Consider the following 26,915-nt stretch of genomic DNA (forward strand, 5'->3'; position numbering starts at 1 on the left):
CTGAAGATCAGGAAGCCAGTCTTTGGAGTCCAAGACTGCAGCTGGAAGCTGCTGGAACAGAACAAATAGGAGCTGTTAAAAAATAGAGCAGAGGCTGATACACATGAGCTGTAAAAGGCTCCAAATTCTCCCTCCTGTAGAAGGAAGTAAGTGCAACCCTTGCTTTTTGGAAAATCTCACGAGACCCCAGATCTACAGGGATTTTTTATTAAAAATAAAATATAGTTGCTTGTGGCATCTGAGTGCTCCCCCATACAAGACAATATGTGGGGCTTCTTTGTAGGTTTTCTTTTGGACCTGCTGAAGTCAACAGGAAATCACAGCTGATTTGGGTGGAAACAGAATCTATACAAAGTTCAACTGGCTTTGCAGCTGAAAGCTCACTGGTCGCAGCCTCCTTCCTGTCTTATGCAGAATTTTCTATTAACCACAAAAGCTGTATTTTTCCCCACTATCATATATTCACAGAAATACTAGAACTGCCATACCTAATCAAACCAATGGTCCATCTAGCTTAGTATCCTTGGCTCCAGATGCCCCAGAGGAAGGTGCAGGAAAATTCATAATATCATTTCCCAGGGGAAGGATCTTCCTAACATTTGGCAGTTTTTGACTAGCTCTTGCTCTGTCCATGAGTACTCATAAGCATTATACAGTTTTATCCTATCTAAGGGCTATCTATCATGTATGTTCTATTGTTTGAACTATTCCCTACAGGTTTAGGCATAAAGGTCACAATAGGACAGAGGTCACAAGTCACAGTAGATCAAAAGCCACAGCGTGTCAAATGTTGTAATATAATTCATACTCATGTATACAGCACATATAGAAAGTGATAGCTCATGCTAAGGCATTGCCTCACATTGCTCTTACAGCTATAGCTCCCCTAAGAGTGTTATAATATGCTATTGACTTTCTTGTGGATTCATCGTGCTGTGAATTATTTCTGGCCAGTGGAATGCATGGAGTTACCTTTTGGGTATTACTTAAGCAAGCGTCTTGTGATTGTGCCAGAGATCTTTTTTGCAGGAGTCAAGGTGTGTATTGTTTCCCTAGATTTTTATTATTTTTTTAAAGGGGAAAAAAAAAAATAGGAAGGGGAAGAAACTGAAGATTTACACTTTGGCTTAAAGATATAGTGGGTATATGAAAACAGCTCTTTTTTCACTCCCATAAAAGAACTGATCCCATGGTCTCAGCAGGAATATGTGTGTGAAGCCATATTCAGTAAACCTTAGGTGTCACAATTTTTCTGTTTTCTGAAGAATAGACAACTGCCACCTATAGTTTTGTCCCCATCATTCAACCTTCTTAATTTCTTACATGTAGTTATCCACATCCCATCCCCCCACACACTTTGTTCTGTTCCTCTTGGAATAAAAAAAGAGATAAGAAATAAAACAAAAACACTGTAAATGATCATCTTCTTAAGGACTAACTTTACTCCTTCTAACAGTTTGACTTTTCACCTTTTGGGTGCTTAGTGGAAAAGCCATTACTTGCTTGCTGAGGAAAAAGCATTTAATGAATCACAAAATCATTCAATTATTCTTAAAAACACTTCACATCACACATCTTTTTCCAAGCAAAGTGTGCATTTTTCACATTTAAATGGTGCATAGCTGCCTCGTAGAATGTGTCCCTAGAGTTAAAGACATTTTAACAGAAAGGTTCCAGGAGTATACAGAGCAGTTTGATATATATAAGCATTAAAAACCTTGCATTAAGGATGCAGAATTTCCTCTTCTCTCTTCACTGTCTTTCAACAACATTTATGCCAAGTTGCCTTTCTGCTGTTGTGAATTGTCTAGCTTTGTGCAGAGCTGAGATCCACATGCTTCGCTTACTTTGGCTTGCTGCAGTACCACAAGATAAAAATGAAGTAATGGTAAAGCTAATATGGGGCAGCAAAGCATTTAGAATGTTTGGGGGTTTTGTAAATAAAATGACAATTTTTCTAGGAAGGGTAGTAAGATGTTTGTTCAGAAAAGTATATTATTTACAATCGTTGTGTCTGATGCTGGTCTCTCACCACTTTTTCTCTGCTTTTATAAGAGAAGTGCTTTCTGCAGACTGCAGTAGCTGCTGTTTCCTACACAACGTTTTCTTTTTAGATTTTTTTTTCCTTTGTTTTTTTTAATGGACTTTTACATTGTAAAACTTTCTTTTTTGTATTTTATGAAAATGTATGTTCTTTGCCCAACAGAATCAGGTGGCTGACTAAGTTTGCAAAACCAGCTTGAAGGTTGCACTTTTGCCAGGGCAAATCGGAGTCAGCCTGTTTATTTGAATGCTGGTATATGAATCGTACCCGCTAAGGAGCTGGCCTTGAATTTGTAAACTTTCCTGCACTTTTATATCCCTGCACTTTAAACAAGTAATTTTTTCCATAGCAATAATTTTTTCCTTTTCTTTTTTTCTTTTTAAATTTAATAGGAAAGAGTGATATTTATACAACAGCTTTAGGCTAACTTAGATATCTAACTTCGGCAGAGTTTGAAGAACTAAGCCTAGGCGTTTGTACTGCCCTGCATAGCTGGCAGGGAGACAGAGGTGCCGGGGGGCTGTAGGCGAGGGGGCAACTGCTGCAATTCAAAGGACCTAAATCAGATGCCTGAAGTAGACAGTGTGAATTACCCTCTAGATGACTGGAATTATTAGACCACATTAGAGAGAGAGGAAAAAAGTGAGGCTGGCATATGGTGAGTGTCCTACATATGGTATGTTGTTTATATGTGTTTTTTCCGTTAGCATTTCTCTTTCCTTTGTTGCTCCACCTCCTCCTGCAGTCTCTCCTAACAACAAAGTTAATTCAAAAACTTCTGTGGTCGAAGGAAAATTTTCGGACCTGCGCTGCTCTCAAAAGAATAAATGCCAGGCAAAATGAGTTAGCTCTTTTTCCCATACTCTGCCTTGCTTAAGCAGTGCACATGTGTAATCTTCTATTTCTGTTTATTTCTTTGGAACCGATAAGGTGTGTGTGTGTGTTAAAATCATTTGTCATAAAATTTACCATAATTCACCTCCCAAGACTGTGTTTTATACTCACTCAAATATCAGTATTTTTTGCAGTAACTAGAAAGGAAAAGTGCCAATATGATAAACACACACTCCTCATACTGTATTGATTCCTTTGGTCCAGTCAAATCCTGGTCTTATCCAATGCAGCTTCAGGAGGAAGCTCCCTTGTGCTGCAAAAAGCAGGCTCCACCTGGTTCCGATTAAGTTTGCGCTGGTTGGATCTGCCCAGTGATGGCGCAAGAAAATACGAAGCAGAGAAGCCTGCAATTGAAGCTGTAGATTCATGGCCTATAAAACTAAAAGGCCATTATGGTCATTTACTCAGTCTGCCCCTCCTGTGAAAGGGGCACCAGAACTTTTCTGAATTACTCTTTTTTTGTGTGTGCGTGTGTGTGTGATTTAACAGAAAAAAAAAAAAAAAAACAACAAAAAACCCCATACATCTTCATTTAAGCCTTCCAGTGTGTGTCTCCAACTACATCTTCTTACCACTGGCTTCTGTTACACCTTTGTCACCAGACTGAAAACTCTAGTGTTATCAAATTTCTGTTTCTCACAGAGTTATTTATAAGCTGTGATCAAGTAGCCTTTTAAACGTCTCTCTGATAACCTAAATAGATTGAGCTCCTTGCGTCTTTCACTACAAGGAATGTTTTCCACTCCTTTCATCATTCTTGTTGCTTTCCTCTGAACCTTTTCCAATTTTTCAACAACATCTCTTGAATTGTGGACACAGTGTTTCCAGAACAGGTTGCATCTGTGCCAAGGACAGAGGTAACACAACCATATTGTACGCTTCTCTGGTGATGCGCTCTTCGGTTGTTTCAGATTCGTGTCTACCCTCTTATACTCACAGCTCTTGGCACTGATTATCTGCTCTCCAGGCTTTTTCATGCTGCTTCCGTCTGTGGGCAGGGTCTTTACCTTGTAGCTGTGGCAAGTCTTTGTTAATAGTGCAGTATTATTTTTCTCTGGATCAAAATTTACCATTTATTTAAATGTGGCCAGTTTCCCGAGGAATCTGAGTTCACAGTGACTTGTCTTACTCTTTATATACTAATCTTCCAATAATTTGAAGTACAAACTTTCTAAATATATTTTTTCTATAACTGGTAGAAGAGTCACCAATAGAAAAAAAAAAAAAAAAAGATAGGATCATGCATCTGTGAATCATCATTAAAATAACCACCACTGATTTCTTTTCCCCACTTGCTACATGCTTGAGATTTGATTCTATTTAGTAAATACAATGTTGATTTTAATATTTTTATCAAAACTATATGATTAAAAATGAAAAGAATTTCCAATATTCCTCTGCATATTTAATAGTATTAAAATTACCTTTATCTTACCAATTTTATACTCCTATTAAATGCTATCGAGTTAGCTTTGGCAAGATGATTTTCCAGAAAATTACATTCTTGCTGCATTGATTAAAATGAGCTAATATTCCTAGAAACCATTCCTTATTTTGCTTGACATCAGTGTGTGGTTGAAATGTTTACAGACAATTAGGTCATCACATTTATTCTTTTTAACTATTCACAAAATTTTTTGCATAGTTCTCTTGAACCTCCCTAGTTCTCCAAGACATACTAAAAATCCCCCCTAACCATGCAGACTTCTCTGCCAAATGTATTAAAATACCTCCACGAAAATTATTCAGGTCTACTGATTTTAAAAATGTCTAGTTTTATTAGCTGCTATTTAACGTTCTCCTGCACAACTACTGAAACAGAGCTTCATCATACTCATCTGATATGAATACATCATTTGACTTTTCCCCAATATACAGAAGAAAAGTATTTGAGATTTTTTTGTTCTTACAAAAAAGTCCTTGTAATTTCCACTTAGTAATGGAGCAAAACAGGGTTTTTTGTTCAGAATAAAATTTCAAACTGTCTTCATATTGTCCTTATCTCTGTTTTCTCTCTGTAATATTTGACTTAAAAATGCCTTATAGTTCCCCGCTTCTAATTTACATTAATTGCTACATTTCCTCTGCACCTCCCTTTTGTTTCTGAGGGTTTTTTTAGTAGCTGCATTCAAAGACAATGTAATTTTATTATTTTCAACAAAAAAGTAGGAGGTTTTTCCTTCCTTGTGAATTTTTATGACATATCCTTTACGATGGGTTTAGCAGACTGAAGCTGTCAGTCAAGTATTTCCTTTAATACTTTCTTCAAATAACTGTTTCAGACTCACTGTCAAATTTGTAAAAGCCAATTGTCTTATCAACAATTATAAATATTAGATTTTAATTCATTTTCTCATAACAAATATAATCAAGTCTTAGCTATTTGCACATAAGCAATTAATTTTTATTCTCCATTCCCTCTGTCGCTAGACTGAGGTCTAGTAGAGAATTCCACTGGATGCAGTTAGAGAATTTGTCATTTTTGATTTGTTTAATGTAGATAACATTTTATTATGGACACTCTGAATTTTCCAGTTCATGTTAATACTATTCCATACCTCATAAGCATTTTTCCTTCTTAAGATGTTTCATGACCAGTATGAAAGAAACCCAGACTTTTAATTTTTTTTTTAATTTTGACAGCAACGAGAATCTTTAAAATGAGGCAAATATAGTGAGATAAAAAATGTCGGCCTGATTCAACTACAATTTGTATCATTGCTTCAAAATAAAGTGTGGTTTTAAAAATTTTGACACAGTTATTGAGAGGTGTGAAAGATTTAATGCACAGAAGCCATTTGGGTTTTTTGTTAGGAGTAAATTGTTAACTTGGAGTCGCTGTATTCTCTCATAGCCTCGGTTCATTTACAGTAACATATGCAGATTGCTCACTTCAATGCTTTAAGCAGAAATACAAAACATACTGAAAATGCAGCTACAATTATATCAAATTATAAAATTCTGGAAATCGAGTCTGAGGTTCCAGGCTCTTTGAAGTCAGTAGTGCTCAAACTGTTAGACTTCCAGTAGTTTTCTTCATAAAATGCTGTTCCATATTATAATGATTTAACTTGCCACCAGCCTCATGCTAAAGTTCATTAACTGGACCATAACACCCAATTACCTCACCCTGATTTAATCCCATTCTTAAAGAGGGTGAAACCTATTAAAAATGGTATAAAATAAGAATGCTTTCAGGGAATGCATCTCTTTCTACATGATTCTTTCTATGTGATTCTGCAGAAAATTTTTTAAAAAGAAATACTGCATTTCTATTTCTGTCGCAAGCACACTGTTCTTAACAACAGAAGTGAATGTCTACAGTAGACATTTCTAATTTTAAGTATAGCTGCCTTAAAAATACCTGATTTAATTTCTTTGGCCCTTTATCTTGCCTATTTAGATGGAAAGCTCTCCTGTTCAGTACACAGCACCTGACACAAAAGGAAAAAGTTCTCTACAGAAATCCTGTTAAAATATTACTGATAATTCAACCAGTCACCATCTAAATTTATTCAGTGAGGTTTTACATATTTTATCAACAAGAAAAAAATGTATTATCTGTTTTCAGCAATTTTTTTGCCAGTACCTTATGAATGTAGAATACTTTTTCAGTCACAATATATCAGTTCGGAAAGGAAACACCAGACATATTTGGAGAATAAAATCAGTATTAAATGGATTAACAATAGTTTTGGCTTCAATGCAATAAATCCAGAGAGTCTCTGCAAACACAGGAACTAGCTACATTTTCTACACAGATTTATTTCCTACTATTTATTGTACATAAAACACATGAATTTAATTTGTTATTGGTATTCTTTACCATGAGGAGAGTCAAGAAAAAATCCACACGACCATGCATGAGTGTAATGTTAAATATGAGAAAACAGCGTATTGTACCAATCAGACAAGAATTCACACCAAAAGGGTTATTAGGATACACTCAGGCTCATTTGGGGGAGGCCAGGGCTGACTGGGCCTGGGGGCTAATACACCCTAACACTAGTGCAGAATAGTCCTTGAGGGAAACTGGACTTTCTCTGCTCCTGCTCTTTCTGATCAGACCTGTCTTTTTCTGGCAGCTTTTTCCAGCAATAAGATTCACTGAAAACATAAAAGAGAAAATGATCGCTGGAGTTCTGCTGAACAAGCTCAGTGTTATCTTTCTTCTAGCTCTGTTTGCCCCCATGCACAATGAAAGGAAGCTGGCAGAGGTCCTGGTCCAGGAAAAGAATTAGGGACTTTATCATGAGACAATAAGTTGAGCAAATTGCAGACCACAAACTACTTCTCTTCAGAGTACCCCTGAAGGACTCATTGCTGAACTTGGTGCCTCAGAGCTAAAATGAGGAAGCACAGGGAGGTTGTAAAGATGAGTAGCCAGACAATGAGGGATGATTGTGTAATGTCTACTGTTGAGCACTGGGCAAAGAACACATGAAAAAGTCTAAAATTCTGGAGCCTTGAAGTCCTGGTAACTTTAATTAGTTTCAAAAGCTCCAGAAACCCATCATACTTTTTATTCCAAAATTTCTGTTTGTTCACATAATAATACCCTAAAGGAGTTTGCATGGATTATCAAAGATATATCATGAAGCTGTTAACCAGGAAGAGGACTATTTGTTTAATAGTGGTTCCATTCAACTGGAATAAATCAAAGAGGATTTTAAAACCAGGGAGCTAAAAACCAGAGACTTTCATGCTCAGTGGAACAAAACCTTTCTGCCCTTTGTTATCAGACCATCCTTCCTCAGATTCTGATTCAATGTGTACAGGGGAGAGATTTTAACACTATAACCTGTAACATCAAAAATCACGAAGCAGGACTTTGACTGAGTGACTGAATTCCTTTGAGCTTTTGAGATGATTTTGGAAACTTGGAAGGCTTCCAGATTTTTGCTAGGTCTTTGTTTTCAGTCCAAAATAATCTGGAAATAATACCTGTAACATGAATGATATTCATGTATACCTGTAAAAAGTACATAAGCTGGTGGAAATACGTTTGCTCTTAATCTTCTCGAATAATAATATGAACTTCGTCTGAAAATGATCACCTCAAACAAATCCTTCCAAATGTTTGCGTGTCATTTAAAGGTATTTTTTTCCTGTTATAAATTGACATGCATAAAGAATGAGATCCGAAAAATATTGAGCAGAAATCTAATCCACCAAAAATCTTTATGGATAAACTGTTCCCCTAGTAATCCCTCAATCTATAAACACCTCAATAAGACAACTAGAGAAAATTGTTTGAAATTGTTATAGACTCAGTTCCTCTGAAGATGCTGCAAAGCTGGTCTACTAACACTGCTTAAGTAGCTACATGAAGAACCTGGGAGTCATAAGCACTGCTCAATTTGCTGAAATGAGAGGCTTTCTTCTTTTCCCTGCCTCTAGCTGGAGGATCAAATTTTCCATACAAATTGGCATGGTGTGGTAGATTTTCCCTCTGCTATTCCATGTCCTTGATATTCTCTGCGTGGGGAACTGCCACTAATACCAAAGGATGCTTGGCTTGTTGTGCTGTCCCGATAGCTACTTCAGAAATGCTGTTAGATTAAATAGCGAGGGACAGCAGCGTTTCAGTCGTGATCCATCAGGCGGATCTGAGAGGAGCCGTTTGCCCTGAGAGAGGATAGACTTTCGAGACATATGGTGCTATAATGGGGGGGTGGGGATTTTTCAATTCCAATCCACCCATTCCGGATGAGAGAGACTGAGCTAATACCCTCGTGTATGGTGCACTGCATCTAGCTACGGAAGTAGCGTTAGGGTGGAATTTATGGACTCTCTAAATTGTTTGCCAGGAAATGTTTACTAGCTATGCACAATAAACGACTGTGAAAGCGTATTCCTGTGTTTAACATGATATGGTTTTTTCCTTATATTTGGGTCATACTATTACAATCCCAATAAAGGAAACTTAAAAAAAAAAAAAAAAAAAAAAAAAAAAAAAAAAAGGCAGAAAAGAAAACAAACGACCAATGTATGTTCATATTTATGGAACTTCATTTGGGAAAGTCTGATTGACTACAAATTGTACAGTATAAACTTATTGCCAGGATCTCTGGATACACGCCATGCCTTCCATATTAGAAGTTAAATATATGACTTATTTTTAGATACAAATATTCTCATCATCAAGTAAAGGTATGTTTTTAAAAAAGCTTCATTACCACAGCTGCAGGGGGTCATAAGTAATGAAATTAGTGTACATGTGTAAGAAAAGTCTACCTACCAACTTAGCAAAATGGATACATAACTTCATAATTTAGAAATTAAACTGGAAGGTTTGGACCACAGGAATCTTGGAATTTTGCTCTGGGGTGTGACTTTGTCTTCCATGTAGCTCACTGTTGTAGTAGGGACTACTGTACAGTTTTATAGAGTGTGTTAGATTAGATACATTCTCAAACATTTTTTTCTGCTAGGAGGCAAAGTCAGAACTTTCTCTGGTAATCTGTGCAAAGAGTTTTTTCTGCTCGTTCATTTGATTTAATGTGAAGCTTATATTTCAGTATAATGCATTTAAGAACTCTCCCTGTTATTAAGAGACAGTGGGCACTAACCTAATTTGTTTTAATCGTACAGTAGGAGTTTGAGCCTGGAGGTAAGCTTGTACTTTGCACAGCTGAACATCCTCTTTCAGCCTACACATATGTGTATTTAAAAATCCAGCATGCTGTTCATGATGGGATTTTCAAGTTTAGTACCTTTGTAACAACACAATTTTGTAGTTTCTACTTGTATTTTCTGCAAACAAGAGTAACTACAATAGACAGACATAGCTTCCCCCTTTCTTGCTATGAATATAACAGAGATTAGCTAATAAAAATGAGAAAGAAAGAACATTTAAAATTAGACATCTCATCTTCTGTAACAGTTTTTAGTGCAATATAAAATTTTAGTGCAATAAAAAATTGAAAATGAGTTAGTAAAATATTTTCCCCACCAGGCTTGTTTCAAAACATAATTTTCAGCAGTGTTGGTTGTTTAAATAATTTTATTTGTAATCACAAGGAATAGCATCTAAGTTTCCCTGCGCTTTTAAAAATTGCTTTTACAATCTAACAATGAAGTTGATCCTGTGAGGTCGTTGGGGAAAAGGCTCAGCACTTCCTCGAAGTCAAGTATGAAGACAGTTCTTGTAAAACAGTTAAAGAGTGAACTATTTCTTTAAAATGTTTTCAGAGTCTCTACCAGGCTGATCAAAATAATTAAAATATATGAGGAATACATTATCTCTAATACTACTGGGGTAAAATGCAGTAATAATGAAAAGGCACTTCAAGTCATCTTAGTAACAGCAAAATTTGCTTCTACAAATGGGAATGTGTAGATTTGGATGCACTAAGAACACGACTCATACTGTGGGATATTAGTTTTGATTCAAACTTCAGTGTTTCAAGCAAGAGAGATTATGTAAGAAGCTTTTTCTTTCATATAATAAATATCCATCTCAGCTTAAACCTATTGCCTACAATTAGCGAGACAAAAAAAAGCGCAAAATGCTTCAAAGGCAGTTTACCTGGAGAGTGTACGCTTTACTAGTTTTAATCAGAGTCACACGGGTATCGAGAAGGAAAAGGCACGACTTTTAGCATAACACAGCCAAGAATCTGACATGTCTCGTGCCTTTCTCTTCCATTAGAGACATGCTATGCCTCCAGATGCTGAAGTCTGGATTTAGGGGCATATACCGCTCTTGCACAAGTAAGAGTTGCATATGTTATGAGTTAATTTCATTTTGTTGCGTTCTTTTGCACATGGCTTTTTTGAAACAGTTAAAGGAAAAATATTTTTAGTTTACCATCTTGTATTGAAATATACTTGGATTATTAAATAAAATCTAAATCCCTAAGTGATACGTTCTACAACTCAAATGTACAAATGCTTAAAGTTCACGGACAAATTACCTACGAGGGAATTACACAAATCCAGACTGTCCCCACGTGCTATACATTGCATGTGTCTCAGTCAGCTGAAAAGTATGCCAAATAATACACCTCTTTTTACAGCTGACCTTCACTAAGCCCACAGTGCTAGACATTTTTCATTTGAAAAAAAAAAAAAAAAAAAAAAAAAAAAAGCAGCAGCATACTAATAAATGGACTTCACACTTTTATTATGGGCATCTAATTAAATGAAATATATGAAAATGCTTCAAAGAAGAGAGGAAGGTGGCTACTTAAAGTGATTCAGAGCACCAGAGTCCAATATGTAAACTTAGTTGATGTAAAAGTGCCTTGGATAGTCCCTTACTGGAATACTTTGTTGAACCCAACCTGAGATCTATCACTTTGTATCAGAGGACATGCAAGCAGGATGCTTAATAAAGTATGACAAGTACGGATATCTTGGAAAGGTTTATTTCAACAAGTAGTACCATATATTCACAGTTCATCAGTAGAGCTGCATTCTGTTTTGGGAAAATAAAAATTAGTTTATGCAAACATGGATTTGGAAGGTGTCATTCTCAAGTTATGTCACCCGCATGCTTCTTCATGACATTTAAGAACTTACCCATGGTTTTTCAGCGTCACTGATGCCTTACAATAGTTTTCCTGAATCTTTGAGACTTTATCTGCAAGTTAAGCACTTCTTGGCATATATTTTTTAGAGAAGCCTAACTTGCCCCTTTATTTTTATTTTTATTTTTATTTTTAAAATTTTTCTCATTCTTTCACAAGACAGAATATCTACATCTAAAAATGCCCTCAGTTTAGTCTGAAATAATAATTCCAAACAAATGTTATTTTGTATTTAATTTCTCCTATCAAGTATCTGTTTTTAGCACTATGATACTAGATTTTGGGGTGCATGATGCTGCTACGCATTAGCAATTTTTAGGTCTTTGTTTCCTGCATCTATTATTAATTAATGTTGCAGTCCTGAAAACGTTTCTAGTCAAGCAAATCACCATGAAGACAAGTAGGACTCTTTTAAAACACAGGATTAGTCCCATGTGAAACTGGTAAAATGAACAGACCCTGAGCTCTGTGGGACAGTGAATATCTTTCTGTTCTGAATACTAGCTACGGAGGAGTTTCTGCTCCAAGTCTAGAGCTCATCACACTATAAATCATAGCAAACACACCTGCAAAGTAAATAACATAATCCTAGCAGCTATTAAAACCTAGAGATTTTGTAATTATTTATTCTTGCTGCATAGATACATGCCTATGTGTCTTTTTCTCCCTCCAAAGCAAAGAAAATTAGGAACTACTACAAACACACACTGTAGTAGTATTATACTCATTAATGTGCAAAAGCGATGACAAAAATTAGTGACTTATCACTCTACCAGTGATGGAAGCAGAGTTAAGAAATATGCCCCCTGCTGCTGGTCCTGCAAGGGCTTGGAAATGTTAGCCAGGAGACAATAGGTATCTCACATAGTGGTGTGTTTTTGTCTCTGTTTTGGTCTTTTTACTGTAAGCATACAGTGTATTTACCCAGTTAATGGATGTAAGTCATAGCGTAAATCTTTTGATGAACAAAGTTTTCAATCATCTGTGTTTTTAGTGTGGGTGACTCAGACTTGAAGTATAATCAACACAAAATTAATTTTGCAGCACAGTTAGAAGCAGTTAAAAATACAGAATGATAAAAATGCCCTTCACCTTTCTTCCTTGCCCAACAGTGTCTGCCTTTTCAATGGGGACTCCAGTGAAATGTCTTTTAAATACATGTACAGATCAAAATCCACAATATGAATTGTATCAATCAATAAAATGATTAAAGTGTAAAATACAAGCCTTTTTTTCCCTCTGTGATTAGTAATTTTATGAGGAAAATGGACTGAGTGTAGCGTGTAATTTTCAAGATCGGGAGACAACAAAATGGAAAACATATTTTTCAGGCATTATTGACTTGCCTGCGTATGCATTTTGAGTACATTTCTAAATATAAATGAAAGATACGTATTCTTAAAGCCCTACAAAGCTAGTCATAGCTGTTTTCTAGTTCAAGTATTCTTAAATGAAGATAATACTAGAAAGAATTTTAAAAAATGTTAAATTGCAATGCAACATGCAGACTGGGAGACAAATAGTATTGTGCAAGAGGATGCAATTTGCAAATAAATTATTTATTTAAAACAAACACACACACACACCCCCCACCCCACCCCCCCACCCCCCCCAAAGTTTTGACTATGACTTCTGGGGCTTGGAGTATCTAATGTGAAATACAAATTTCCCATAGCATAGTTTCCCAAATTCTAAAAAGCTTTCCTGAAACATCATAGTTCAGGTGTGAAGCCTCAAGTGCATTCAGAATTTTAATATTTAATCAGTTTAATTAAATTGAATAGGAAACATAAGATATTTTACCAGTTACAGTGGGCTGGCAATTCAAATAACTTTTAATGATGTAATGCAAACTTGTAAATCATTTTCAGTGAGGGCCTCATGGCTCAGCACAACTTTTCTGTAATATACTAAATTGCTGGCATAACTTTAAAATTCGTAATGCTTGGACATCATGAAAATAAGAACAGAAGCCATATGTATGTGGGAGAAGTAGCTGAAAATGTGAATTCAGGCTTAAAACTTTTTACAGATCGAGTAGTTGTCTTTAAAGCAAAAATTGTGTCTGATAAGTGTTAAACCATGGCACATGTGAGCGCTATAGAGAGTGAAACAGAAGTACACCACAGAAATGCAATGTTAAAATTATGTGGTACACACTGTGGTACTGCAATTTCTCAGAGAAAAAAATGTTTTTATGATGAAACATTGTAAAGATACTGGTATATCATATGTTTAGAACGGTAAATGTGATTATTGACAATTTTAAATAGTCAGAGATTCAGTATTTTTGACTATTCAGTGAACAATTATTCATTTTCTGTACTAGGACTTTCAGTTAAGGCATTCAAGCATCTCTGAAATGATGCATAATCCTCAGGCTTTATTACTGCTTATATCTGTGGGTTTATATTGCAGCACAGGTACCAAGAGAAAATAATTATATTGCTTCAGTGGGAGTTAAACTCGCAAAAATTAGGGAAAAAAGAAAAGGCTGAAAAGAAATATACATCTGTTGTGAATCTGGATTGACTCTAAGGTTAAATGATGCCTGCATTGACCAAATTGCCATGGAAAAATACGAACTGATCATAATTACAGTAGAATAAAACTTTGTCCTCTTTCTTTGGTAGGCTCTTGAGTACAATAAAAATTTTGGCTAGAAGAAACTGAATTCATATTTGTAACCTTTCCCTTTGACAGTAAGGAAAATATTCTTAAATGGTGTAAATTGCCATCTTTTCGCTGACTTCAGCAAAGTTATAACAATTTATATCACTCAAATGGTGGTCCCCAAGTATGACTTATCTGATTTTACTGTAATACTCATATTGCAAATATGCAAACCATACACTAGAAATAACTGACAAGAATCCTACTTACATTCAGATAAATATTCAGGAAGGTGGTTCTTTCAGTCTCCAACATAAAAAATCAGAAAGAATACAAAAGTCCTGAAGAGGAGGAATTCAGGTCAATTTTACATTATCTCCTTCCCCATAAATGGTAAGGTAAAAAACCAAAAGCGACCCACTAGCAAAACCAAGAAACACAAAGTGAATGCAAATAGTAGCCCATACATGAAAATATAAAGGATGTTCCAAACTGTGTTGGCTCCAGATGTTTTCATGAGTTAAACAGTTTACTGTTTTCACATATTTAAAACATTCTATTTTTTTCACTTGATGTTTATAAGCTTTGGGCAAACTTGCTGGCATTGATTTAAGTTATGCTTTTGTACCACATGTAGGTTAAACACACATTCTGAAAAGGTACAATGCGAACAAGAATTCAATCATTAATATCGAGAGGTAGCAACTGTTTACAATTTTTCCATTAATTATTCTTCTCAGTTATTACAGAGAAGATTTGCACTGAAGCTGTAACTAAAAAGAAAAGTTATATTTTCTTTTACAAAGGATGCTATCATATAGCCATAGGCATTTGGTAATGCATAGAAACTTTCTGAATCATTTCAGAAAGTGTTTGAAGCCGTTTATTTGCCTTAACATTAGTTGCTTATATTTGCATTATCCTTATATAGTTTAAAATGAAAGCATAAAGCTCTGCAGCGAATTGCATTTCCAGTTCATGCATGCTTAAAACTGATTTTTAAAAGAAGTAATGAGAACACTTGACATAGGACTTGTGAACTTATTTGGGAACTCAGAAGCCCAGGGAAGCACATTCTTGAGTAGTCAGATTTGGGTATGAAGCTATTGATAAACACGGAGCTGTGCCATTATAGCTTTGCTATTGCATTCTTCTTCTTCTTCTTCACCTTTAGGAATCTCTCCTACCTCTCCCTAAAATGTTTGGCTTGTCTCTTATTTCTCTTGGAAACCTTATCTTTCTCTCTCTCCCTCGCACCCTCTCCCTTTCTTCATTGTGCTTCACTTATTTATTTATTTATTTATTTTCATGCGAGAGAAATCCTGCATGACCATCCTCTAGAATTAAAAAAAGATGCACTTTTACACCTCCTTGGCTTCGGGACTTCCCCGACCCCTTCACAGCTGTGGCTGTGCGAGGGCTCCAGCGGCGGCGGCCCTGGAAGGAGGGGTGCTGGCATTCCTGCCCCTCCGGCCCCGGCCCCCGGCCTGCGACTGGCCCCCGCGGCCGGGCCGGGCCGGGCCGGGCCGGGCGGGCGGGCGGGCGGACAGCAGCAGGTTGGAGAGCGGCGGAGGGCAGCGGTGCCGTGCCGTGCGGTGCCGTGCGGTGATGTGCGGTGCCGTGCGGTGCGCGGAGGCCGCCCCGCCGCTCCCCCGCTCCCACCTGGGGCCGCCCGCCCGCCCCGCAGCCCTCGGGCCGCCGCCGCCGGGGCCGCCGCGGGCGCGACGCTCCGCGCCCGTCGCTGTGTCGCAGCTATTGCTCCATGGCAGCGCCGGTTTGGGGGGGACAGCAGCAGCCCTGCACTGGCAGCCCGGCGTCTTCCCAAACTCAAGAGGGGTTCGGCCATCGAGAATTCTTTGTATTCCGCTCTTCTAATATTAGAACACATATTGAAACGATAAACACAATGAAAAGCACAAAATATTTCATCAGTGTTGTAACTGTATATTTCCTTTATTCTGAAGAAATATCAAGTTTTGAACGGTGCACGGAGGCAGCGACTTCTGCTTTGGACGCCGCTCTCTTTGTAAAGACCGCGTTGTTACAGTTAAATCTAAAGAGTTATTAAAAAGAGTTAGATGTCAGAAAAGGGGGGAAATCTTACCGTCGAAAGACTGCTGCAGGTTCCAGCTCAGTCTGAAACTGCAGTGAAAATCGGAGCAGCTGCTGAACAAAAGTTTTAGATTTTTTTTTTTTAAAGAAAGTCTGCAAAACTAATTTCCCACAAAATAGGACTCAATTTCCGTTTAAGAAACTAGCTCTTGCAAAAGTCATACAATTGCTGATTTTTTCCACTAGCAATTGAAATTCATTTTATCTTTAGCACATGGACCCAAGAATTTGGACTTGAGAGAATTTTTTTTTTTTTTTTTTTTTTTTTTTTTTTTTTTTTTTTTTTTTTTTTTTTTTTTTTTTTTTTTTTTGGTAATGGGGGGAGGAGGAGCAAGGTACACCGAGTAGGAAGAGCTGAAGAACAAAACCTTTGCCCAGTGGGCACATCTTTGGTCATTGATCACTAAATGCGTTATCCTGATTTAAACCAGTTAAAAGCAGCCTTCACGGCTACTGTAATTCCACTACACGCATGTTAAAAAATAATTTTAAAAAGAAAAAAAAAAAAAAAAAAGACAGGCCCAGACTGTCCAGGTCGTCCCCCCAGTCCACTAAAGACATTTGCAACGAAGCAAATGAAGATAGGGGAAATAAACATTATGCGAGTTGTTGTTCTGACAGGGCAGAGGGCAAGAGGGGATGCCTCTCTCTCCGTGCAGCCAGAGCTGCTGGCACGGTGGGCGCCGGTGGGTTCGTTGCAGAACCAGCTGCAGATGCTGGGGCACAGCGGAGGCTCTTGAGGGCAGCCGGGGCAGCGCCGCGGCTCATCGCCACTGCCGGGGCGGTGGGAGCAGGGGAAGCGGATGGACGACCCGCACCGGGACCCTCGGAGCGGGGGAGCGCGGCGGGCGGCCCCGGCCTCGGCCCGCGCGGCCCCGCACGCCGCCGCCTGCGCCCCCGCACCTGGGCGCGCAGGTGAGGCGCTGGCGAGGGCGCTTCGGCCCCCGGCGACGCGGGGCGGTGGCGGCCCCCGGCCCAGAGTCGCCCCCCGCACGTCGCCTCACGTCTTTATTGCGCTCCCCCGCCCGCTGCTCCCGAGGGGCGGCGGGCCCCGAGCGGCCCGTCGGCCCCGACGGGGAGGCGATAGCCCTGCGGGGGCCGCGAGGCTGGGGGCACTGCCGCCGATCCGCCCGGGGCGGGGGGGCTCCGGGGCGGCCGCGGCGGGGAGGCGCGGCCCGCCCGGGGGCAGGGAGGAGCGGGCTGCGCCCCCGCGGAGCCGCCCCCCCGCCAGGCCGCGGGCGCCCGGGGCGCGGGCGCGCAGCGCTGCCGCCCGCTGACGGAGCTGCTCGGCGCGGGGACGGCGCTGGCGTTTTGGAGGGAGTTCGCATGTGGTCAGTGCTGTGCTGCTGAGCCAGCCCCCAGCTCACATTACACACTACTGTATTTATAACCTCTCGAAGCTGTTTCCCCCTTCAAGCAGTTCTCTGGGACCACCTTCTATTGGCTTCAACCTCTCCCACTTCTTGACATCTGAGCGGCTCTGAGAACGGCTCATCTAGGTCCGAGTGTTTATGCAGCGGAGACTGGCCACTAGGGCTAAAGACCTGGATTATTTGAGCTCAGCTGCCTGCTGCAGAGTCTGTCGGTGCCGTTTTGGAAAAAAAAAAAATCCCAGCCCCGATCTGTTTACAGTGAAAGTTGACAAAGGGTGGTGAAGTTGGATCTTTCCTAAACTCTCCTGCCTGGAACCTGAGACTTGCATGCCATGGATCACACACTCTTTGGCTGCCTGCGCAGCCCCCATGCCACTGCGCAGAGCTTGCACCCTTTCTCCCAGTCTTCTCTTGCCCTGCATGGAAGATCTGACCACATGTCCTACCCTGATCTGTCTCCTTCTTCTTCCTCTTGCATAATAGCGGGATACCCCAATGAGGAGGGCATGTTTGCCAGCCAACATCATAGGGGGCACCATCACCATCACCACCACCACCATCACCATCACCAGCAACAGCAGCACCAGGCTTTGCAGACGAACTGGCACATTCCTCAGATGTCGTCTCCTCCCGCCGCGGCCAGGCACAGCCTCTGCCTTCAGCCTGACTCAGGAGGACCCCCGGAGCTGGGCAGCAGCCCCCCTGTCTTGTGTTCGAACTCTTCCAGCCTGGGCACCAACACCCCCACGGGGGCAGCGTGTGCGCCAGGGGACTATGGCAGGCAGGCTCTCTCCCCGGTGGAAACAGAGAAGAGGTCCGGCAAAAGGAAAAGCGACAGCTCAGGTAAAGGCTCGCGGGTTCCCCAGCGGGGCGGGATCCCCGGGCGGCGGGTGTCGGGGCAAGCGGCGCGCTCGGGCCCCGCGGACCTGCTGCCGCTCGGCGGGGCTCGATTAGCTCGGCACCTTCGGCTCGGCCCGGCCCGGCTCGGCCCGGCCTGGCTCGGCTTGGCTCGGCTCGGCTCGGCTCGGCTCGGCCCGGCCCGGCCCGGCCCGGCCCGGCTCGGCTGACCCGGCCACGGCCGCCGCCGTGCTTTCGCGGCCGGCTGACGCCGGGCTGCCCCTTCCCTCCAAGGAGCTCTCGGGATCTCCATCACTAACGCAAGCTTTATTAAGGCTACAGGGGGAGAAATAAAAAGAAAAAATTCAGCACGTGATAGAGTATGAAATCAAGGTGGTGGTGGGGGAGAGTTTCCTACAGCCAAGGAGAGAAACGTTTGTAGTTTTGATGCGGTTTTCAGCATCTGGTACCGCGGCCCCCTCCCCCCTGCCCGACACGACACCTCTGCTTCAAAATTCGGAATCCAGCGCGCTCCTTCCCCTCCGCCCCTTCGCTGGAGCTGACTGCGGCTCCGAGGCGATTGCACAACGCTTGGAAGCTCTGCCTTGGAAGCGGGGATTCGGGAGAGGAGCTGATGCCTTGCTACGCTGTAGGATCTGAGTGAGCCTGCATCAAATCCTCAGCGTGAAGGGGCAAAATTTGGACTCTGTGAAGCAAGCGGGTGAATGGGAGTTTCAGAAAGCTCCTTCACTTCAGTTTGCTGGTGGCGGGGACAGAGAAAAGGAAGGAGCAGTCTGACTTTTAAAATCACGGTAATTCTTACTTAAAAACGAGCATAAAAACATGTAGACCCGCAGTCATCCCATAGCGATGATTTGGCATCACTGAATGTGCAAAAAAACTTGACGTTATCTCTTGCTTTCTAAAACAGCAAAGCCTGTCAAAGTCCTGCTCTAACAAAAGCCACTTGGAGAAGGCAGCACAACTGATGGGACTTCCGTTAGGGCACACATGAACCGGGGGGGTCACCAAAAATACAGTCAGACAGGCAAGAGGCACTTGAAAGAGAGAGGGCTCAACAGATTGAAAACTGAAGAGCTGGCGTAGCAAATTATTTGTTATCACAGAAGGAAAAGTGAAGAGCTTTTTTAGGTATGTGTCAAGTTCACAACTGAAACCATAACCTCTTCCACTCAAAATGTTGTAAGCTGGGTAGAGTGTAAGGAACACAAGGATTTTTAAAAATAACCCTCAAGAATACCATCACTTCCTTCATTGTTCGTTGCATTAGCAAACATTTACAGTTACAGAAATTCAGTTATTTGAATTTTGTCTTACATAGCTGATATAGTTGCTAAAAACTTTTCTTGAGTTTATAATCTGTATTTAGTTCAAACGCTGCTGTATTTAGTTCAAATGTCTTTTGTTTTGTCTTCTTTATGTTCAATGAGAAAATGGATTATCTGATTTTGTGAGGTGCATGAACAGTGCCTGTTACAACTGAGAAAATAACTGGATGCCTGCTGGTGTAAGGATTGATTGTATTTGTAGGTCTGTTTAAAGCTGAAGGAAAAAAGGAAATCGGTCCCTTTCACTGTCCGGGAAGCAACTGAATCACTTTCTGTTTATTTCATTCTGCAATGCAAACCAAAAACACACCAGTGGGGAATGTCCTAAGCCTTACCCTGAAGTGACTGGAATCTTCCAGTGGATTAGTGGACAAGAGTTTGAGCCTTTAGCCATGGTTACGTTTATCTTGCCATGTACTTCGATCCTCACTTTCTAAGACTTTCTGGAGATCAAGGCAGGTAACTATTTCTTCCTCCCTTCTGCTAAGAAAAAAAATATGACTGTTCACACAATTGTGAATCTCTCAAACTGAAAATAGGTGTCTTTTGACAACAACTGCATAGCTGCTGTATGTTTGGGTTTTCGTCAGGAGAAGCCTGCATTTTGGACTGAATATTTAACCCCACCCCTTTATTAGTCCTGAACTCTGGTGCTAGATAGTTAATGCCATTCTCATACATAGCAGCAAGAATAATTATAATTTGCTGTGTTTCTATATTTGTCATCCATAATTGCTCCTCATTTGATTAAACACCATCTCCTTTATTTCTCATTAATCTTTTTTTTTAAAACAAATGACTGTGCTCGAAAGAATTTCTTCCATGCCTTCATCATAGTTGGAACTACTTCAATAGACATTTGTAAAAAATCCTAATAGTAAATAACTAAGAGGTGAAGAGAGAGGGACTGCTTTACTTTTCAGTGCCAGCATTCTGAGACAATTATTAATGCTCTTGCTTATTTACACATATATTTCGTCTTCCTAAGCATATCACTTAAAGCCACAGAATGCTCAGCTTTTTCTTGAGCACTGAATCTGTTCTGCATTTCAGAGCTGAATTAACCTTAGGCTACCCCTTTCTTGCACTACTTAGCTTTTGTTTCTGTATGTTTAAGATCATAAAGCTGAGTTTGTAGCTCGTTTAAAGAATGTAAAACATGATCATTCCTTGTATCATTTATCTTCTGAACAAGTAACTGTTTCTTAGCGGTTTAGGAACTCTGAAAATTTACCAGAAGGGACACCCCATTTTACTTATTTGTTATGACGACGGGAGTGTGAAGTTTTAAAATTATAGACAAAAATCCAGAGGGCAAGTAGAATTTAGTATGATGGAGTGTGTGTTTTTCTCTGGAAAACACATACTGCAACAGAATGGGAGGCTATAGAAATATTCTCCTCTAATCTGTTGTAGTTTCATTTGGGATTGAGAAAGCAAGGTGAAATGTGCTCTCATGACTCACAGTTTTCTTTAGCCCTAACCCCAGTTTTAAGCAGTTTGGCAAGTTCCCTTTGAAGATAATGAAAAGACTGCTACAGAACAGGGTGAAATTTTCAGCTGTTCTCGTTGTAAAGGACAGAGAAATACTGCTTACGTAGTCATCAACCCCTGCTTGCTACAGCTGTCAGTGTCTCCAAGTTTTGTAGTTGCTCTCTCATTATCTGCAGAGCATTCCTTTCAACCTGCGTAGGCTCAGAAGTGGGTCGGTAAAGTTGCCTGTGAATTGAGGAGTGATGCATACAAATATATATATGCTAACATTTTGCAGTGAATAATGGCATCTAATCCTCACCTTTGCAACTCAGCTATTCGTATGTCAAGGCTGTTCGAGTAGAGAGACGAGGCCAAATTTGAGGGTTGGTTACAAATAAAATCGCTTATTTTAAAGTGCCCTAATGGTCAGAATTATCTGTGTGCTAATGAAGTGCGGATGAAAACCATGCTGAGTGTATAGAAAACATATTCTTGGAGTGCTCTGTTGCTTTGTGGTATGAGTTGTTCTATATGGAATATTTTGGTTTTTTCTAATGCCTCCCTTTCTCATTACTTGTCCCTGAGTTTCAGGGCCATTTTATTTCTGTTTATTATAGAGTAAGTTTTGATTCTCAGATGATGCAGAACACATCAGATGCAAAGTTACTTCTGTGATTTCCTAAGTTACGTTACTTAGGTCCAAGTTTTTTTAATACTTCAGTCAGGAAAAAAGCATATGAATGCCTATATAGGAAGTGCTATCTAGATTTACTGAGAAATATGGAAAAATGAGTGAATCTGTTAGTCTTAAGGAGTCTAAAATGCTATGGTGAAACAAAACATCTGTACTATGCTGAAAAGAACGGGGAGGCTGAGTACAGTTGGAGTTCTTCTAAGCAATACAGCTATTCAAACATTATATTCCAAGAGATAAATATATAAGGAAATTGCATTCCTGTTAAAGTCTAACGTAATTAAACACTTGCCCTTAGGCATGAAAAACCTTTTCTTAAAAAAAAAAAAAAAAACCAAGAAATTTTTCCATAGGAAAATGCTTTCTGTGTGGCACAGGTTTCCAAGAAAAGGCTAGCAGGTAATAAAAAATATTAATATTTTTAACGTATTTGCAATAGTAACATTTAGAAATGCTTTTGAAAAAGCATTTCAGGAATCCACCATTTCAACAGTTCGGCCAAGTGTTTCAGTGCCTGTTCTGATGGGTTTTTGTTCATTGAGAAATCACATGAGAAAAAAACAATGCCTGTTTCCCCCCTGAGTTTTAATATTTTATACCCTACCTATTCTCAACATGCAAGCAGTAAAAAGTTATATCTCCAGGGAATTTACTTTAAACACATTGAAATATCATAAATCATATGTACTTGTTTGAAATGGTCTCTAAAAAGCAGATCATTATGATAAATTATTATAAATACTGTGAAATCATGAGTTTTGAGGACTTCTGATTGGTTTCTGAAACATGTCAGTAAGAAAAATGACCTCTACACTTGTAGTCAAAAAGCACAGTGTAACTGATTCATCAATATGTCTGTGCTTTTCAGTGTGGTTGTAAAGGGAAACAAGAAAAAACACATAATAAAGCAAAGTTTTTCTTGAAAGAGTTAATTTGTTTAGTATCTCGTAGAAAAGCATCGCTTACCCATAAGAAAAACAACAACAAAAACTCTGTAGATTGTATAAATGAAACAATTTCAAAATCCAATGAATAATACATACACTTTTAGGAGAAAATTTTAATAGCTTATCAAATGATGGGCCTACTAGTGAACTACTTGCTGAGTTGTTTTAATAGATGAAATCTTGCAAGAAATTTACTTTTGTTCTAAGGAAATATAATCAGGAACTTTCCTAAGACTAAAATTTTGAAAGACTATTTTGCTGATACATTTTCAAAATTCTTTGCCCCTAGCCAAAGAAGAACTTTGTGTCGACAAACAACAACAACAAAATAACTATGTATGGCTTCTAGTTATGCATTTCTGTCTGTTGGTATTAATGATTCAGTAGGATTTACACTTCTCCCTCTCCCCCTCCTTGTCGACTCACCCTTTTAGAAACATTGGAGGGCCGATCCAGATGTTTACGGGATCACAAATGTTTTTGTGAGAAGGTCCATTGACTCCAATGAAACCACTGAAGTGCTCATGATTTTTTAAGCCATCAGAGCTTAATTCTTTTACATGGGCATTAAAGATTCAAACGTTCTGGCAACATCTGGATAAAATTGCACTAAAAATATCAAAAAATCATAGCTGTAGATACCTTTTAGCATTTTTAAACTTGTTACAAGGTAGTGAAAGAAAAATGCTTTATAATTCCTGTAGATATTTATTGATAAAATGTTCGGATTGCCTGATCGTTTGAAAATTAATAATTGAGCATTTTATATACACATTGAATTTTAACTACATTGGTTTTAACATCCTAGGATAAAATTTGTCCTAACATATCTAGTGCAACTTCTGTAGTATTTTGTAATGTAAATAACCAGATTATGGTGGCTTTTTTTTTTTTTTTTTGCCATTTTTTGAGGTGCCAGTTGTTTAATAAATGCTTTTCAACTGTGCCTGTTAATCTGCATATTGTTTGCCGCGTGGAAATACTCTTTCTTTAGTGATGGAATAACTTGATATGCTCTGTGGAATTCCTAAAGACTGAGCTCTGCGTCTTGAAATTCAAGGGCAGGTAATTGTCTTTGCTTCTTTCTGTCTGCTGTTCCCCTAATATTGCTCACTGGATTATTGCTTTCAAAGACACAATGTTACTTGGCAGTATGAAGAGTTGCCAAAGCATGTCTCTCTCAGTAGCAAAATGTACTCTACCAAGCAGTTTTGGAAGTCTCCGGAAAGGAAGCAAATCTGGTTTCATCTTCTAGACTTGAGAAAAGTTTAAACCCCTCAGTAAAACGTAGTTATGGTGGGATAGGTTCAATCTTTATTTTTGCTATGCTGCCCTGTGTCCTTGTTCTAATATACATAAGAATGCAACTTGAAAGGATGCAAAAGGAAAGTCATATTTTTTAAATATAAATACTTGCATATGTCGCTAATAAGGTTTCTAACTGAAATAGTGTGGTGTTAGAGAATTTTGATAAACAGTGCTTGAGGCTACTTCATTACATCAGTGCACAGCTGGGCACTGAACCCAGTCCTATGATCTGTCTCGAGCCTGTGCCCTGTCCTTTTATGACTGCCCAACTTATATAATGGCCATACCAGCGCTTTTCTTCCATTTGGGAAGTACTGTAAACTTTTATGAAACTAAAAGCTTTGTGTGCGTGTGTGTGCGTACATGCTTTTTATTTTTAGTAGGCTTTAAAGACTTACAGATCTGCATCACAGTTTCTCTAGTACTGGTAGTTGCAGAGTACGAGCAAGATGGTGCACAGCAGAAAAAGACCCTGCAGAAAATGCCTTCCTCCTGCTACTCAGCAGGGCAATGGCGTCACCTTTACCAGCATGAGCTGTGAATGCATACATATCCTCATATACCTATGCATACATAGGTGAGTGTCGAGGGTCTTCCACAAGCATGTGGATGCTTTTCTGTTGTGTTTAATGAAAACCTGAACTCAAAATAGCCTGATGTAATTGTGCTGGATACATGCAGTCTAGTCTTATATTTTGAGTATTTAAATCAGTAAAAAGAAAGTTATTGAAATAAGTGGTTTATAAACAGACATGCTAGGGGAAATTTCAACAGGAAGATACTGATGACAAAACTCCTACTGATTTTTGTTAGGGTCAGATTTTGAGTGGTGAGTTCTTGCTATAAATGTAGCTCAGTTTGGGAGAAGGAGATAGACCAGTTAGCCATGGTAGTGCTTAAGTTCTTTTGTTATACGCTGTCTTGAATTCTTCCAGCGGCAAATACGGCAAAGGAATGCTTGTTTAAAAAACCACTGCTGCCATTGGTCTTGGCTTTCTAGCATGTGTTGTCCTTGCTATTTATTAGTACATATTACAAAATCTGTGTCCGTTGATAAGTTTACCTAAACCATATCCATTTAAAAATATTTAATAGATAATAGTATAAATCACAATGATGTTATTCATTTTTCCTCTGCAAATTTTATACATCCGTAAATTCACTAGCGCAGAGTTGCATAACTGTATCCTAACATTCAATGAACAACGCAAAGTGAAAAAAACCCCACATTAAAATAACAGGATATAGTAGTAGACAGTGCACTGTAATACATGAACATTTTCTTCTGAAGTCTTCTATTAAACACTATAAATAGACTACCTAGGTTGCCAAAATTCTACTTGTTAACATCAGTGATATTAAAGATGTAATGCTCACTATAGATTAGGAAGGATTTTTTTCATTTTTTTTGGATCTACAGAAAATACTATGGCGCCTCCTGTTCGGAATGTGAGTTGATTTTCTATGTGGAATTGTAAATTTTTACAAATAGTTTTGAGGATAGATCACTTTACTGGAATTTGTACATGTTAATAAATAGACATATGATTACATGCCAAAAGTGAAATCTGCAAATTTTCTGCTTAATATTTTATTGTTTAATGATGGATATAGTCACTGAATTCTGTGCATTCTGAAATCCCTGGAGCTTCTTACTCAATGCAATGGAAAAAAGAAGTCTGAACTTTGTATTGAAAATTACCTGTGCTGAACAAACCTCACAAAACAAATCCATTAGAAGTTAATGGTCATGTGAAAGAGAATAATATTATACTTGATTCTATGTTTTCTTTTGTTTTTCTTTAATAAATGAAACAAAATAATTGATGAAACCAAAGAGGCAAGTCTCAAAAGTCTCAAAGCAATGAGTCAATTCTTTAATTTATGATTGAATAATTTTACTAAACCAGTAAAATCCAGTGGAATATGAAACTCTTAACTGGAAGCCAAGTGACATCTTTCTTTCATTGGTGTAGGGAGGGAGGGAGGGAGGGAGGGAGGGAGGGAGGGAGGGAGGGAGGGAGGGAGGGAGGGAGGGAGGGAGGGAGGGAGGGAGGGAGGGAGGGAGGGAGGGAGGGAGGGAGGGAGGGAGGGAGGGAGGGAGGGAGGGAGGGAGGGAGGGAGGGAGGGAGGGAGGGAGGGAGGGAGGGAGGGAGGGAGGGAGGGAGGGAGGGAGGGAGGGAGGGAGGGAGGGAGGGAGGGAGGGAGGGAGGGAGGGAGGGAGGGAGGGAGGGAGGGAGGGAGGGAGGGAGGGAGGGAGGGAGGGAGGGAGGGAGGGAGGGAGGGAGGGAGGGAGGGAGGGAGGGAGGGAGGGAGGGAGGGAGGGAGGGAGGGAGGGAGGGAGGGAGGGAGGGAGGGAGGGAGGGAGGGAGGGAGGGAGGGAGGGAGGGAGGGAGGGAGGGAGGGAGGGAGGGAGGGAGGGAGGGAGGGAGGGAGGGAGGGAGGGAGGGAGGGAGGGAGGGAGGGAGGGAGGGAGGGAGGGAGGGAGGGAGGGAGGGAGGGAGGGAGGGAGGGAGGGAGGGAGGGAGGGAGGGAGGGAGGGAGGAGGGAGGGAGGGAGGGAGGGAGGGAGGGAGGGAGGGAGGAGGGAGGGAGGGAGGGAGGGAGGGAGGGAGAGGGAGAGGAGAGAGGGAGGGAGGGAGAGGGAAGGAAGAAGAGAAGAGAAGCGAAGAGAGACGAAGAGAAGAGAAAGAGAAGAGAAGACGAAGAAGCAGAGAAGAAGGAGAAGCTATAAT

General features: G+C 40.0%; 1 protein-coding gene across 1 annotated transcript in view; it reads left to right on the forward strand.

Annotated features, from left to right (window-relative positions):
• The first annotated feature begins 17,483 nt into the window (after positions 1–17,483).
• Positions 17,484–26,915, forward strand: part of MEOX2 (mesenchyme homeobox 2) — a 54,087-nt gene continuing 44,655 nt past the window's right edge. The window contains exon 1 of the mRNA XM_040080201.2: positions 17,484–18,413. Within this exon, the coding sequence (XP_039936135.1) occupies positions 17,903–18,413 (511 nt within the window). The 5' untranslated portion in view covers positions 17,484–17,902. The remainder of the gene's footprint in view (positions 18,414–26,915) is intronic.

This window comes from Hirundo rustica, chromosome 1, assembly GCF_015227805.2.
Source record: "Hirundo rustica isolate bHirRus1 chromosome 1, bHirRus1.pri.v3, whole genome shotgun sequence".
NCBI classification, from domain to species: Eukaryota; Metazoa; Chordata; class Aves; order Passeriformes; family Hirundinidae; genus Hirundo; species Hirundo rustica.